The 16,247-nt window shown below is 54.3% G+C and overlaps 3 protein-coding genes across 4 annotated transcripts in view; 1 reads left to right on the top strand and 2 right to left on the bottom strand.

The window, feature by feature from the left end:
- PRPF31 (pre-mRNA processing factor 31) overlaps positions 1-6,888 on the bottom strand; it is a 16,898-nt gene extending 10,010 nt beyond the window's left edge. The window contains exons 1-4 of the mRNA XM_068527968.1: positions 6,787-6,888; positions 3,247-3,431; positions 3,097-3,157; positions 149-232 (exon numbers count right to left, since the gene is read on the bottom strand). Coding sequence (XP_068384069.1) covers positions 149-232; positions 3,097-3,157; positions 3,247-3,423 — 322 coding nt within the window. The 5' untranslated portion in view covers positions 3,424-3,431; positions 6,787-6,888. The remainder of the gene's footprint in view (positions 1-148; positions 233-3,096; positions 3,158-3,246; positions 3,432-6,786) is intronic.
- A 78-nt stretch (positions 6,889-6,966) lies between these two features.
- Positions 6,967-13,592, top strand: TFPT (TCF3 fusion partner). 2 transcript variants are annotated; one of them, XM_068528012.1, is made up of 7 exons: positions 6,967-7,366; positions 7,492-7,573; positions 7,875-8,133; positions 11,072-11,142; positions 12,652-12,721; positions 12,806-13,024; positions 13,439-13,592. In XM_068528012.1, exons 3-7 carry the CDS (start codon positions 7,879-7,881, stop codon positions 13,556-13,558), a joined length of 735 nt encoding a protein of 244 aa, XP_068384113.1. In that variant the 5' UTR covers positions 6,967-7,366; positions 7,492-7,573; positions 7,875-7,878; the 3' UTR covers positions 13,559-13,592. The 2 variants fall into 2 exon arrangements, with proteins under 2 accessions (XP_068384113.1, XP_068384112.1); XM_068528011.1 differs by lacking the exon at positions 7,492-7,573.
- Positions 13,593-13,649: 57 nt separating this feature from the next.
- On the bottom strand, positions 13,650-16,178 carry NDUFA3 (NADH:ubiquinone oxidoreductase subunit A3). The gene is made up of 4 exons (XM_068528039.1): positions 16,128-16,178; positions 15,834-15,908; positions 14,334-14,411; positions 13,650-13,803 (listed from the first exon to the last, which is right to left on the bottom strand). Exons 1-4 carry the CDS (start codon positions 16,135-16,137, stop codon positions 13,712-13,714), a joined length of 255 nt encoding a protein of 84 aa, XP_068384140.1. The 5' UTR covers positions 16,138-16,178; the 3' UTR covers positions 13,650-13,711.
- Between the last annotated feature and the right edge of the window lie 69 nt (positions 16,179-16,247).

Here is a 16,247-nt window from a genome sequence, read left to right as displayed (position 1 = left end):
AGCTAATACAGGGGCTTGGGGGCAGGACCCCGGGAAAGGCCAGCAGGGAAGATGGCCTGCGATCCTGCCTGCCCCTCCCTTGGGGATGGGAGGAGGCTGTGGGGGACAGCGGGCAGGGCTGTCCCTGCTTGCCCTTCCCGGCACTCACTCAGCTCGTTCTCGATCTCCACCGTCAGGTTGTTGGCGTCCACGATGACCCGGTACTCGGGGGCCGCCTCCACCGGTCCCATCACTGTGAGGATGAGGAAGAGGCTGGTGTGGGTGTGTGTCTATGCACCCACCCCGTCCCAGATCCCACAGCTCTGGGAGACTGGGGATGCGGCTGGGGGGGGGGGGGCAGGGAGGGGCTGAAGAGGAAACTGGGGGACAGGTTTGCATATCTGCAAACCTCCCATCTCTCCCTCCAGGCCAGTCTAGACTTGACCCCATCTCGCCCTGGACCTAAACCCCCCTGGGGCTCACCACACCCTTAGACTAACAGCCCAGCTACCCAGAGCGATGTTTGAGGCCTCCCAAAAGGCTGGAAGCTCTGCGAGGACCAGCACCGGGTCTGCTTCCTGTGGCTGCACCCCGATGCGCCTGTCCCATTGCAGTCGCTCCGTGCACACTTGCTGACTCAGTGACTCCAGTCTGGTCTCTGCACCTTCCTGGCCCCATCCTCTCATCACACCCCCGCTTTATTTCATTCCAGCCATTAAAGGACTGATTACAGTGCCCTGAACACTTGGCCTGCTTCACTCTTCTCTTGGCCTTTGAATATGCTGTTCCCTCTCCCTGGTACATCCCTTCCTCGTGTCTGTTTCTGGAAAACCCTTCAAGCTCTAATAATAACAACGATAATGACGATGATGACAGTATTATCACGAACAACTGACACACACAGGACTTACTGGGCATACGACACTGTTATAAGTGCCTTACGGGCATTAACTTATTTTATCCACCACCAGCCAGGGAGGCTGGTGTTAAATCAGGCCAATGTTGCAGAGAAGGAAACGGAGGGACACGGCCTGATGTCACCGAGCCAGCAGATGGCAGAGCTGAGAGCTGACTCATGAGTCTGCGCTCTGAATCCTGATGCTCAAATGCCTCTATGTCCTTAAGACTCACAAGGTGCCTAAGAACCCCTCCCTCACCTTGCAGGAGGGGTCGGCTGTCTCCTCTGGGCTCCCGCCACACTCCCGCCACATCCATTAGGCACCATCGCCACCCAGTTTTGAGGTGTTTCGTGTCCACCTTCCCCACCAGACAGGGGGTGTGACTGGGTCTGACTTAAAATCCCCGAGCCTGGCCCACACCAGGAAATGTCACTTTTATGATTCCCCGTGACTCCCTGGCCTGGCATTTGAAACCCTGCAGGGTCTGGTGCCTTGCCAGCCTCCCCACCACTGTGGATGTCCAAGGTTTTGCAGGTGCAGCTCCCTTTCCCTGGGCGCACCCCCCGCCACCCCGTTCTTGGCCTGTCATGTGTATTCATGCTTCAAAGCCCAGCTGAGACATCAGTTCTTCCCTGACAGCGGCAGGGTCAGCCAGCTCCTCCTGTGGCTCCCGAGTGCCCTGGGCTCCCTCCATCCCAGCAGGCGCCGCCCACCAGTAACTGCTCCGCCAGCCCCTGAGCGTTCTGAGAGCAGAGGCCCACACAGGCCTGGCCCCCAGGGAGCCTCAGGAAAACTTTAAAGAAAGTTTTAAAGGTTTAAAGTTTAACCCTGGTGGTGCAGTGGTTAAGAATCCGCCTGCCAATGCAGGGGACACAGGTTCGAGCCCTGGTCCAGGAAGATCCCTCATGCCGCGGAGCAACTAAGCCCGTGCTCCACAACAAGAGAAGCCACCGCAATGAGAAGCCCACCGCAACTAGAGAGAAAGCCCGCGCGCAGCAACGAAGACCCAACGCAGCCGACAAGTTAATTAATTTTTTTAAAAAAGAAAGGGGGCTTCCCTGGTGGCGCAGTGGTTGAGAATCTGCCTGCCAGTGCAGGGGACACGGGTTCGGGCCCTGGTCTGGGAAGATCCCACATGCCGCGGAGCAGCTGGGCCTGTGAGCCACAACTACTGAGCCTGCGCGTCTGGAGCCTGTGCCCCGCAACGGGAGGGGCCGCGATAGTGAGAGGCCCGCGCACCGCGATGAAGAGTGGCCCCCGCTCGCCGCAACTGGAGAAAGCCCTCGCACAGAAACGAAGACCCAACACAGCCAAAAATAAAAATAATAAATAAATAATAAATTAAAAAGTTAAAAAAAAAAAAAAAAAAAGAAAGGGTGGAACAAGTGAGTCTCCCTGAAACTCTGCTCTGACTACACCATTCCTGTGCCAAAAAGCTTCCCTTGGCTCCCCGCTGCCGAGGAATTCCACTCGAGAGCCACAGCTTTCCAAGAAAAACGGGGGTGATGACGGCACTGTCCTCTTAGAGCTGGACTGAACACTCAACAGATAACCCAGCTTTGCCCAGAGTTAGAAGTGAGGAGAGCCTTTAATAATTTTTATGGATACTTTTTTATATTTTCATGGTTACTTTCCATTAACTAAATGATACCAGTTTTCCATCCACAGTAGCAATATCTTTCCTTCTTGGGTAAACTGAAGGAAAAAAGTATGTAGATTTAAAAATGTGAAATAATAAGTGTTTTACAGGTGTGGCAAAACTCTATAACTGATCAGGTTATCAATAAAGTTTGGGAAGCCTTGATATAAATCCTATCACAATTAGCCAGCGCTCAGCACAGAGCAAGGAGCTGACACTTAAGAAGTGTCAGCTTTAGGGACTTCCCTGGCGGTCCAGTGGTTAGGACTCTGCACTTCCACTGCAGGGGGCCTGGGTCTGATCCCTGGCTGGGGAATTAAGATCCCGCAGGCTGCGCAGTGCGGCCAAAAAAGAAAAAAGAAAACTTAAAAAAACGAAAGAAGTATCAGCTTTAGAATGCAGTAGTACACTCTTGGGAGAGAAGGGGACTGGGCTGGGATGGAAGAGAAGAAGAGGGTTCTGGCAAAGGGTGAGAGGAAGAGCCAAAGTCACCAGCAGCAAAAGAGCCGAGGGGCCTGGCCGGAGAAGAGCCGGGGTGGGGGTGGGCGAGGGCGAGGGCGAGGGCGAGGGCGAAGGTACCTTCCGAAGCTTTGGCCTGCTTGCTGATATACTCCTCAATCTTCATCATGATCTCAGCGAACTGTCCGGGGAGGAGCGGAGAGTCAGAACCCGGGACTCTCCAGGCAAAGCAGCTGCTGCCCGTGTCACACCCCGTGGAGCTCCTCTCACCATCTTGCTGTCCCACAGCTTGGCGATGCTCTTGACCGAATCTCCGGAAAGATCCAGCTGGGTCTCCTCCTGCACATCCTCGATCGCCGGCTCCTCCTCTTCCTCCCCGTAGCTCCCTCCTTCCTCCTCTTCTGCCGCCTCCTCGAGGTCAGCTAGGAGCTCGTCGGCCAGAGACATCCCGAGGCCTGCGGGGAGGGCGAGTTGGGTCCCCGCTCATTACTGGGAGAGGCCCCCCCCGCCAGATGGCCCCGGTCCTTCTTGATCAACCTCACCAGCAGGCAGGCTCCACAAGGACAGGTACACTCTTTTGCTTTTTTCTCTAGCTCCTAACTGTGCCTGGCACATAACAGATGCTCAATAAATACCTGCTGAATGAATCCATGAACCCACTTCCCAGAACCAGATGGTCTCCAGTCAAAACTCACACTACCCACCCTTCTCACCTTCACTTCACTGGACAAGACACTGCACACCCCTCACACCACCACTTCGCTAAGACTTAAAAGATACATCCCCGCCCTTGACAAGACCTCTCCTCACATCCTTTCCTTCCCCCCCTAGCAGAGGCCCCTCCCCACCAACTGCTGGGCCCCAAGTGGGTGACAGACATCCTGCCCTCCTCAGCCATCAGGACAACCAGGCGGGGCCTAAAGTGTCTAGAGCCTCCAGGCCCATCACCTCGGGCTACGAGCAACTCCTCATCTACCCCCAGGTGCTGTCCAAATATTAGTATTTTCGGTGAATCCCACGCAGTGGAAAAGGCTGCGAAGCACTACTCTACAAGGTACAATCCCCACCACTCTGTCCTCCCCAGTGCTTTGTTTTTTTTAAAATAAGAAACACCCCCTCTTCCTGTTCTTCTTCTCTTTCAATAAGACAAATGTAGGGGGAAGGGGGGGAGGAATAAATGTGAGATTGGGTTGGACATATACACACTACTATGTATAACATAGATAACTAATAAGAACCTGCTGTATAGCAAAGGGACCTCTACCCAATACTCTGTAAGGACCTATATGGGAAAACAATCTAAAAAAGAGCGAATATATGTATATGTATAACTGCTTCACTTTGCCATACAGAAGAAAGTAACACAGCATTAAAGACCAACTATACTCCAATAAAAATTAAAAAAAAAAAAAGACAAATGCAACATGTACACGCTACTATATAAAAAACAGGTAACCAACAAGTACCTACTGTATAGCACAGGGAACTATACTCAGGATTTTGTAATAACCTATAAGGGAAAAGAGTCTGAAAAAGAATAGATAGATATATATGTATATATATAACTGAATTACTTTGCTGTGCACCTGAAACTAACACAACATTGTAAATCAACTATACTTCAATTAAAAAAATGAAATTAAAGAACAGGGGGGGCTTCCCTGGTGGCGCAGTGGTTGAGAATCTGCCTGCCAATGCAGGGGACACGGGCTCGAGCCCTGGTCTGGGAGGATCCCACATGCCGCGGAGCGGCTGGGCCCGTGAGCCACAACTACTGAGCCTGCGCGTCTGGAGCCTGTGCTCCGCAACAAGAGAGGCCGCGATAGTGAGAGGCCCACGCACCGCGATGAAGAGTGGCCCCCACTTGCCGCAGCTAGAGAAAGCCTTCGCACAGAAACGAAGACCCAACACAGCCATAAATAATGAATAAATAAAGGGGAAAAAAAAAAAAAAAAAGAACAGGGGAATTCCCTGACGGTCCAGTGGTTAGGACTTGGCACTTTCACTACTGTGGCCCCGGGTTCAATCCCCGGTTGGGGAATTAAGATCCTGCAAGCTGTATGGTGCAGCCAAAAGAATAAAGAAATAAAATAAAATTTACAGAAAGACGAACGGAGGCTGCAAATTTCCATGTCCGCAGAGGCTAAGTGGGTGACATAAGTGAGTGAAGCAGGCTGGGGGTTGGGCAACCGGAGAAGTGGAGCCTGGAGAGCTAGGGAATCATGCCTGATGTGAAAGCTCAGCTGACACAACGCTTCAGAAACGCCCTGCCAGTGGGAACACGGGCTCCATGTTGCCAGGTTTTCTAATTTTTTTCAAGAAAAGTAAGAGAGTCAGAATTTTTATGTGTAACCTCCCAGTTTGAAAAGTTTCTTTCTAAGTGGTTAATTTAAACAGACCACCATGGCACAGGCCAAACTAAAACGATTACAGGAAAGATTTGGCCCTTGAGCTGCCGGTTTAGGACCCCTGGATGTTCAGTTGTCTCTGAGCTCAGTCTCCCCTCATACTCTCCTTTCTCCCTAAGATGCAATGTCCCCTTTATACTCACTTCTCTTTATAAGACACAGCTTTTCCTTGTAAACGCACCCACGTTATCTCACACACACCTTTCTCTAAAACTCTCGTTACTCTCGCTTTCTCTGAATAAGAGGAACTTTTCCTTTATTGGACATGACCTGCTCTCCATACATAAGACTCAAGTATCTCTTCTTATCCTCTCTTCTGTTTCCCCACTAAACTGTAAGCAAAACCAGGGGTGGTATCTGTCTGTTCACTGTTATATCTCCACCATCTAGCAGAATCTCCAGCACGTTGTAGGTATTCAAGAAATATTGGGCAAATGAATGAATGAACTTTATTTAATCCTTATACTTTACTTAATCCTTATATAATGAACTTTATTAAATCCTTTATTTAATCCTTATATCCTTAACTTCATTTAATAATTATACCTTATCCTTATTAAATCCTTTAATTTAATCCTTAAACCACATTATGGTTTCCTTTCTCCGGCTCTCTGGATATATTATTTTTTCATCCCAAAGGTAAGGGCACAAACATTATTTCTTGCAGCGTGGATTATCTCTGACCCTGAGACTAGACCCTATCCCGCTGTTCTACATCCTATGAACCCTTTAGTTCACTTCAACACTTGAGATTCTCTAAATTTCTAACATTTTGTTTAATGTCCATCTTCCTCATTAAGCTTAAATTTGTATGAAAAGAGGGACCGTGTCCATTTTGTTCACTGCACACTATTTCCATCGCCCAGCGCAGCACCTGGCACGGAGTAGGTACCACGACCTCGCCTGATGCCAGCCAACCTCTCCAGACTCAGCCCCCGCCACTATCCCCCATGCCCCTGAATCCTTCTCACGCTTTTTTCGCTTACCAACTTCTTCTCCTCACTTTAGGTCTTCATTCCCTCCCTTTTTACCAGCTCAACACCTCTTCATCCTTCAGTTCTCATATTCCAGCTCCCTGACCCACGCACCCCACTCTAGAGTAGATAGGTTGCTTGGTGATATACACCCCGCACGCCCTGTGTGTACCCTAAGGCACTTCACACATTTGTGATGATTTAAGTAATTACTTGATTAAGCCTGTCTCCCCAGGCACCATGCAAAGCGCCAAGAGGGCCGGGAACGATTTTTTGCTGCCGCTATATCCCCAGAGCCGTAACAATGTAGGAGCATTTGAGACCTTTGGGTAGTCGGTCTACGAAGGCCCGCCTTTCTCCTTACACACTTCCTCCCCCAGACCCAGGAAGCCAACCTCCCGCCCTTCCCTCGTCTCCATCACACTCACCTTTTCTCTTCTCGCACGATGGTTTCTAGGAAATTAGCTTCCCAGCAGCGGTCGACGCTCACTGATGACGTTTCACCCTTGCGCCGTCGTCGAAGCAAAGCTGCGCTCTGATTGGCCCCTGCACCGCGTCTTCCCTGGCTGCGTTTGGAACAACAACTTTATTAGCACCTGCCGCTAGGCGGAGAAGGGATGAGCAGGAGAGAAGAGAGGGGCTTTATCCGGCTCACGCCCGCTGTGGACTGAACCTGATAAGCGGAGAATCGCCATAGTCTGACGACAGGGTGTCAAGACAAGAATAAAGTCGAGGGCAACTCAGACCACTGGTGGAGGCGTTCGACGAGAAAGCAAGGCTTTCAGCCGGGAGTCGAGGTGGAGGTGGAGGGGTTGGGGAGCGGAGCCGGAAATAGGAAACTACAGCTCCCAGAAGGCATAGCGGCAAAAGTCCCGGATGCTGGGGTCGTGAAGCCTGATGGGAAAGGTAGTTTTGCGAACGACTTAACCTAGAGGTTAGCGAGGTTGGAAGTTCTGAGGCCCGGGGCGCCCGGAGTCGGAGAGAGATGGAACTGGAGCAGAGAGAAGGGTGAGTGGCTTGGGGGAAAACCACGAATCCCAAAAGACATTGCGGCTGCATAAGAGCGGTCTTCTGCGCTGAGGACTGACGGGGATTGCAGTTCCTGCAACTCCTTTGGCTTATAACTCTTGTAGGGACTGGGGTCCGTACTCGAGCATCCTGGGGGAAAAGGCTACGGGTCTAGACTCCTGGATCTGACAGGCGAGGCGGTTGGAGGTCAGGATTCCTGGGTCTGAGTGAGGGCTTGGGGGGCTCGAACTCCCCGTGGGACTCGGGGAAGAAGGGTCTGGAAGTCTGGACTCCTTGACACTGGGAAGCGGGTGCTGGGGCTCTGGACTCCTGGATCCTGGGAGGAAGGGGTCGGGGCTCGAACTCTTCTGGATCCTGGGAATGGTGGGCTGGGGGCCTCGGACTCCTGCATCAGAGAGAGGAGGGGTCTGGGAGTTGGGCTCCTGGTCTGTGGGAGGAGGGACTAAGGGCTGGGTATTCAGGGTCCCTGAGCCCACTGACTCTACAGGACCATGGCAGCCGTGGGCTTTGAAGAGTTCTCAGCGCCGCCAGGCTCAGAGTTGGCGCTGCCTCCGCTGTTCGGTGGTCACATCCTGGAGAGCGAGCTTGAGACAGAAGTGGAGTTTGTGTCTGGGGGTCTGGGTGGCTCCGGGCTCCGGGAGCGAGATGAAGAGGAAGAGGCAGCCCGGGGCCGGCGGCGGCGCCAGCGGGAACTAAACCGCAGGAAGTACCAGGCGCTAGGTCGGCGCTGCCGGGAGATCGAGCAGGTGGGTGAGTGTGGATTCCCCTGTTTTGGGGTCCCCTGACCTCCATGACCAATCCTTCCCAGTCTCTGCCTGTGTAGATGCCCAGCCTTCCTTGCCCGGCTGAATGAATTTTCCATTCACTTGTTCATTCATTATTCATTTATTTAGCACCTATTATGTGTCAGGCACTCTGCAAGGCACCTTGGAGAGATGTCTCCTCTAGGAACATCATCTGACAGCCCAGATCAGCTCACTGATGTTTCACAGGTGCCTCTCTTGCTCCCCACCGATCAAGCTTTTCAAATCTCCCATACCCTTGACATCATTCGCTCCTCATGTCCTGTCTGTTCTGCCTCTCAGATCTCTCTGGGGTCCTTCTCCTCCCCTCCATCCCCACGCCTCTGCCCAGCCTCAGGTTCTTTCTGCTGAATCACTGCATTAGCCTCCTTGGTGGGAATGAGGATGGAGCAGTAAGCAGGGCCCAGATCTTGAAAGGCCACAAACACCAGAGCAAGAGGTTTGGATTATTATTATTATTTTTTTTTTTTTTTTTTGAGAGTGATGGGGAGCTATCAAAAGGTTTCATACAGGGGAGGGACAGGGTCAGTGTTTGAAAGACTCTCTGAATTTGGTTGTGGACTCTTTTGCTAGGGCCGCTGTATCAAGAACCACAAACGGATGGCTAAGTAATAGAAATGTACTGCCTCACGGTTCTGGAGACTAGAAGTCTGGGATCAAGGTGTCAGCAGGGTTGGTTCATCCTGAGGGCTGCGAGAGAGAATCTGTTGTCTGTTCTAGGCATCCTCCCTAGCTTCTGGTGGCTTGCTGGAGATCTTTTGTGTCCCTTGCTTGTAGATCTCTGCTTTCATCTTCCCGTGCTTGTGTGTGTGTGTATATCCCAATTTCTTTTAATAAGGACACCACCAGTCATATTGGCCAGTTAAGGCCAGTCCCCTCATTTAACTTGATTCCCTTTGTGAAGACCCTGTGTCCAAATACGGTCACATTCTGAGGCACTGGGAGTTAGGACTCCAGCACACCTTTCTGGGGTGGGGGGGGGGGGGACAGCATCCAACCCATAACAACGGTGTTGGGGGGGGAGTTCTGGAAGGGGGCTGGTGTAGTGGCCCAGGCAGGAGAGGAGGCGGCTTGAGCTGGGGTAGGAGTCAAGGAGAGGGAGAGAGAGGGACGACTTAGAGAACTAATAAGGAGGTGAGGTTTGCATCAAGTCTTAGATCAAGCAGGAGCATGTCACGCTGGAGGGAAAGGTACATTTGGGACTCTGTGTAGCACAGGGCTTACTCAGGATTGGAGAGGTGTTTGGTTTGATGGGGATTCTGGGGAGGGGATTTGAATGCCAGGCTGAGGGCAGTGGGCTTAGAGCACGGTCAGCTCCAGGTGGTAAAGTATATTCCCCTGAAGCTGCACGAAGGCTGAACCTACGCGTAGCCTGTGGCCAGCTGTCCCACTCCTCCCTCCGTACCCAGCAGACGCACATACGAACACACACCTGATGACAGGTAACCCGATGACGTTCCTAGCAGTACTGTTTGGTTTTTTGTTTGTTTGTTTGTTTTTGGGGGGGGGGGTTTGTTGGTTTGTGTGGCCTGTAGGATCTTAGTTCCCCAACCAGGGATCAAACTGGCGTCCCCTGCAGTGGAAGCGCGGAGTCTTAACCGCTGGACCACCAGGGAAGTCCCTGCAGCACTCTGTAATACGGTTTTATGTACGTGTTAATATAACCTTACATAATATACATAAACCAGATACTACGTATCTTTTACCAGGTAGCTTTGCCTCCACTTCGTCCTTCAGCTCACCCCAACCTCTCTTCCCTCCACGACCACTCCTCTCTCTTCGTCCCCGCCCCCCCGCCCGTGATTTCCAGACTCCTCACGTCACTGTGTGTTCACAGGGCCTGACAGCAAGGGTGGTGCTGTCAGAGCGAGCACTCTCACCCGTGAGCACGCGCTGCGTGCCAGGCCTGCTCTGGGGGCTGCACGCAAGGACACCTGGGACCTCTTTCAGCACCCCCCCACGCAGCAGGTATCCTGAGCCCTGTTCAACAGATGGATGCTGGGGTCCAAAGAGACTCAACCATTTGCTCAAACGGAGTTGCATTTGAGCCTCTGCTCTTAGCTCCCCCGTCCCCCGCCAGGAATAAGTTGTTATTATTCTCCTTTTACCAGTGCAGAAACCTGAGGCTCAGAGAAGTTAAGTAACTTGCCCAAGGTCACAGAGCTGAGAAGTGGCAGGCTGGGATTCAAACCCAGGTCTTTCTGACGCAGGAGCAGAACATACTCTTTCACGCTTGGGCACACATCTCCTCTGATGACCTTAACTGAAGTGGCCACCTCCTGCCCTGATCTCCAGCATATCTACCAGTTTGGTGTCCTTCAAGCACTTTATCGCTAGGTGAAGTCATTTGTTCAGCAGTATTTAGGGAGCGCCCCCTCTGCCAGGGTCTGCTCAAGGCACCGGGGACAGAGGCACAAATTCTGGTCCTTTGGGGCTTCTGTTCTCGTCGGGGAGACGGAGAGTGAGGACACGGCATAGCGACAGAGGCTATAAGGCGATGGAAAAGTGGAGCTGAGAAGGGGGGGGACGCTCTGGCGTGGGAAGTGGGGCAGGGGCTGCTGCAATTAACGGGAGGTCTGAGCAGGTAGCCTTTGAGTGCAGCCTTTGAGAGAGCTCTGCGGGCACCTGGGGGAGAGCACCTGGAAAGCCCCCAGCACAGGACGCTGTCAGGGGACTCGAGCGCGAGCTTGGAGGCCAGTGTGAGTGCCGTGGATGCGGGAGAGGAGCAAGAGAGGCAGTGAGGAGGGGGAAGGAGCGAACACAGCGGGCCCTGGAGGCCCCGGGACGGTCCTGGGCCAGTCGCCCTCCAGCGGGGCCCCGTTCACCACGTGCTGAGTACGCGGAGTCCGGCTGACCTGTGTCTTCGCCCACCTCCCCGCAGGTGAACGAGCGGGTCCTGAACAGGCTCCATCAGGTACAGAGGATAACGCGGAGGCTCCAGCAGGAGCGGAGGTAACCCCCCTGCACACCTGCTCCGGGCCTGCGTCGCTTGCCTCTGCTCCCCAACCCCTGTCACCACCACCTTGGCCTTGGAAGAAAGCTGAGCCCTGGGCCTTGGGGGAGTGGTGTGCTCCCTTTGAACGGAGTGTAGCAGAATGCAGGAGACCAGGCTTAGGGTCACAGACTCAGCTTCAGGCGCCGTCCTGCTGTGTGACTCAGGGCAAGCCCCACCCCCTCTCCGAGCCCCAGTTCCCCATCAACTAAGGGTGAACACTGAGATCACAAGGCTGCTGAGGATTAAATGGGAGCCCACAGGGGATGAGCTCAGCTGAGCCTTCCGCCTCGGGTCACCGTGAGCAGGACGGGAGTGAGCTCTGGGGCCGGCCCACCACTCCACTGGGTCTCCGTCTCCATGAAATGTGGAGAACAGGCCTTACGACAGAGTCTCCGTGATGCCGAGACCCCCCGGTCAGCCCTCAGCCCTCCACTTACCTGACCCAGTGGATACACCCTCTACTTTGAAGCACTTTCTTGGCCAGGTCACTCATCTGCCTCCGTTTCCCCTCCTCACGGCCATTGATTCTTGCCTCTTTGCCGGTTCATTCTCACTTCCCCAAGCCCTGAACCTGCAGCAGCCAGGGCTCAGCCCCTGGGCCCTCCTCTTGTCCGCACCTGTGCTGTCCAGGATGCCAGCTGCCGGCGGTGACTTTATCTTACGTTGAAGTTGAATTTTAACATTCATTAAAATAAATTTCAATTCATTCAAATGAAATTGAAAATTCAGTTCCTCAGTGGTCACAGGCCAAGTTTATTAAGACGAAGTGAAATGGGAAATTCACTCCCTCAGTTGCACGAGCCTCATTTCATGTGCTTGGTAGCCACGCGGTTCCGATTTTCATCTAAATTAACTAAAATCAAGCGAAATTTAAAATTTCCGTTCCTCAGTCACTCTCGCCACGTGGCAGGCGCTCAAGGACGGTGACAGGTGATCAGTGGCTTCCGTGGTGGATAGCACAGAGAGGACACCTGATACCTACTTGTAGAATAAGAGACTGTGCACGTGAAACGCTCCACCCAGGCGCTGGCTTATGGGGACCATCTAATCAGAGCTTAAAACAAACAAAAAACCAAAAAGCTTTTAGAAGCAGGGGTGGGGAAGAGAAGGCAGCATCCCCAGTGAGAGTGCTCTGGGCCCGCCTCCCAGGGGTTAATGAAAATAATAACTTACGTTTGACCGTTTACAAGCCGAGTACTGCAGCGCTGTCATCAAGCTGCAGGGTCGTGGTCAGCGGGCCGCCCGGTTGGGGTTGTCCCCTCCAGATGACAGAGCAGGAGCGGAGGTGCAGGTCACCTGGTCCTGCCCAGAGCCCCACTGGCTGCCCAAGTGCTTGCCACCGGGTGTCTCAGACCTTCTGGGGCCAGGAGAGCCTTGGCTTCAGAGTCAGAGCTGGGCTGTCGCGGGCCCCCTTCCCAACCGCCGGAAGATAAAGCTGCCCCCCGGCGGCCTCTCTCCGGCCGCAGGTTCCTCATGAGAGTGCTGGACTCCTACGGCGACGACTACCGCGCGAGCCAGCTCACCATCGTGCTGGAGGTGAGTGCGATGCGGCCGCGGGTGGGCTGGGAGAACCGGGAGCCCAGGACGCAGCCTTCACGCGCCCACCTCCCTGTCTGCCAGGACGAGGGCAGCCAGGGCACAGACGCCCCCACCCCAGGCAACGCCGAGAACGAGCCTCCAGAGAAAGAGGGGCTGTCCCCGCCTAGAAGGACGCCCGCACCCCCAGAACCTGGCAGCCCGGCCCCTGGCGAGGGGCCCAGCGGGCGGAAGAGGCGGCGAGCACCCCGGGACGGCCGCCGAGTGGGAGCTGCGCTGACTCCAGAACTGGCCCCGGTGCAGGTGGGGGCGGCCTGGAGTCCAGGGGTCCGCAGGGCGGGACTGGGGCTCCTGGGCTTCCCTGCTGCGCTGCGGGGTGGGGGGGGGGCGGCAGGGCTGGGCCCTGCAAGGCGGGGAGAGCTGGAAGGGTTGGACAGGGCTGGCGTTGGCCGGGGAAGGAGAAAGAGTTGGAAGATGCCAGGCAGGGGGCTTGAGTGGAGAAGGGAGATCTGGAGGAGGCTCTGGGGAGAAGAAAAGATAACCGGGGAGGGTTGGCGGCAGAGGAGGGAGAGAAGGCGGGTGAGGGAGGTGACACTGGAGAGCACGCAGACCTGGGGATGCCGGGACTTCTGGTGAGGCGCACAGAGGACGCCGTCTGGCCTGGGAAAGAACAGCGAGGCCGGGGCCCTCCTCACGCCTTGTTCTCATCTCCCCCAGATTAAGGTCGAGGAAGACTTCGGCTTTGAAGCGGACGAGGCCCTAGACTCCAGCTGGGTTTCTCGGGGGCCGGACAAACTGCTGCCCTACCCCACCCTAGCCAGCCCCGCCTTTGACTGACCCCCCCCCCCACAGTAAACCAACCCCCACACTCGCCGTGGCCGCTGTCCACTGCTTCCACCTGCAGCCGCACACACTCAGACGCTGGGCGTGGTTTTCACATTTTTATTGGGGGCCGTCAGGGAGGGGGCCTCTCCCTGTCAATGGAGGAGCTCACAGTTTCTTCAGCCACTCCAAGCTTGGGCCCTGGGGGTCCTGGGGGTGGCTGGGCACATCAGGCATGTTCCCATCGTCTCGGAGGGGCACTGTGGGACAGGAGGGTGGGCCACTGAGACGAGCAGATCGCTGGGGGCCCACAGAGAAGGGCTGGCCTGTCAGCTTACTTTCAGAGAGGGAAACGGGACCCCGGGGAGAGATAAGAAAGAGAGTAAGGGTCAGAAAATCAGAGATGCAGGGAAGTGGGGAAATAGAGACCCAGAGACATGGGAAACCAGAACGATGGATACAGAAAGGAGACCCAGAGAAAGACCCAACATATACAAGGAAGCAGAACAGAGACCTGGAGAGGTGGAGACCCAGGAAGACAAAACTCCAGAAAGCAACAGAGATTGGGAACCCAGACAAGGACAGAAATCTGGAACCATGACAGAAACTCAAAGTGCAAAAACAGACAGAAAGCGAATTTTACGGCATATGGATTATACCTATTGAAGGAAAAAAAGAGAGTCCCGACTGCACTGCAAAATCTTGGCTCCCTGCAGAGGAAAGACCTGCCCATCATCATTCCGCCCCCAGCTCAGCAAGGTCCAAGGCTGCTGCCCTGGCTCCCACTCACCTGGGTAGTTGTAGGGTGTGGCCTCGTTGATCATGATGGAGTACTTGGCGTAGGGGCTGAGTGCAGGCAGGATTATAGCTGCGGAGAGACACAGGGGTGAGGCCCAGGGGAAGGAGGTGGTGGCGGGGACAGTAGCTGAGCCTTTTCAAGATGGGGGTCAAGTGCATGCGGGTAGGGGAGCAAGGGGGTCCAGCACCTCCAGGAGGCCCCTTGGCACCCTGGGAGCCCCGTACATCAGCAGAAGGGTTTATAAGACTTTTTTTTTTTTTTTTGGAAGTGAGGGTGGAAGCCAAGCATCCACAGACTTGTGGGACCTAGAAGACACAGGAAGGAAGAAAGGGTTGGTCACAGAATGAGCGCATTTGAGCCATGGAGCATATTAAGGGGTGGGGGTCGGGGGTGTCTTGGGAATGTTCCAGAGAAATCATGAACTGTTACAAACTGAGGAGAAGGTTTTGTACAAAGAACAGTCATTGAGAAATTACAGTCCACCTGGGGTAGGAGCAGGGCGTCATGGGGGGTGGGGCAGGGCATGTAAAGGAATATTCTGGGTCAGTGCTGTCCGACATAAATGTAAGAGCCATGTATGTAATTTTACATTTTCTAATAGCCACATAAAACATACAAATTAAAAAGTAAATTTAAGCTGGTATACCCAAAACATTTCAACATATCCTTGGCATAAAAGCCATTGATATTTTATATACTCCTTGTTTTACAAAGTCTTTGAAATCCGGTGTATGCTTTACATCAGGGTAACATGTAACATCTCAATTCATACTGGCCCCATTTCAAGTGCTCAGTGGCCCGTGTGATCCGTGGCTGCCGTGTGGGACAACTGTGTTCTAGAACCTCACTCAGTGTGTGGCCTGCCAACCAGCAGTATTGACAAGACCTGGGAACGTGTTAGAAATGCAGCATCCCCAGACCCACCCCAGACCTACTGAATCAGAACCTGTATTTCAACAAGACCCAGAGCATCACCTTGAAATCTGAGTAGCCCAGTTCTACAGCTGAGGTTCTCATTCGCAGAAGCACATTAGAATCACTGGGGGATTTTCACAAGACACAAGATTCCCTAGCCCCACCTCCACCCCACCCAATTCAATTCAGAATCTGGGGGGGGGGGATGAGGGTGAAAGGGGAGGATAAGGACATTACTTTTCATTTATTATTATTATTTTTAGCTATTATAATGCGCAGCTAGGGTTGACAACCTCTTCTTTGAAGGGATTCTGGACCTCTTGGGTGGGTGTGTACGGGGTGGGGAGCGATGGGGTGGTGGAGGAGTCATAATACTAGGGGTGGGGGGGTGTTCATACAAGTGGGGACACGGAACGTTGAGGGCGGCGGTCGGGCCTCGGGGGTACAGGATGGAACGATGGTGGGGGTGGCGATGGAGCATTGGTGGGGGACAGTGGGACCTCTAGGGGGTGGAGGAGATAAAGCCGGGACGCCGATTGGGGGTGATGCACTTTCGCGCCTGGGGCACTCACGCACCGAGACCCCCGATGGTGAAGGATGCCACTAGCACCGGCTCCTTGGCCCAGACATTCCTGAGAAAGGCGGCGATTCCTGGAAGGGTGGGCGAGGAGGGTCACCCCTGCAGGTGATGCCCCCGGTGACCTCTACCCCTCTCGCGCCACCCCCGCCCTGGAGGAGCCCCCTCGTGACCTCTGCGTCCCCCTCCGGCCCGGACCTCACCGCCTCCACGGGGGCTCCGTCTTGCCCTACCCCTGGCACCACCCGGGGTTCCCAGTACCATCCCCGCGCGCTGACGGAACCCGCACTTACTCCCGGCCATCTTGGTCTCGGCAACGGCGGCGGCGGCTGCGGCGGCGGCGAGGGCGCGGAGCACTCTGGGAGTTGTGGTCCCTGGGCACGGCCTCCGCAGTCGGAGTCCGCGCGTGCTCA

This window comes from Eschrichtius robustus, chromosome 19, assembly GCF_028021215.1.
Source record: "Eschrichtius robustus isolate mEscRob2 chromosome 19, mEscRob2.pri, whole genome shotgun sequence".
In the NCBI taxonomy this organism is placed as follows: Eukaryota; Metazoa; Chordata; class Mammalia; order Artiodactyla; family Eschrichtiidae; genus Eschrichtius; species Eschrichtius robustus.
This window is presented reverse-complemented; position numbering and strand designations above follow the sequence as displayed.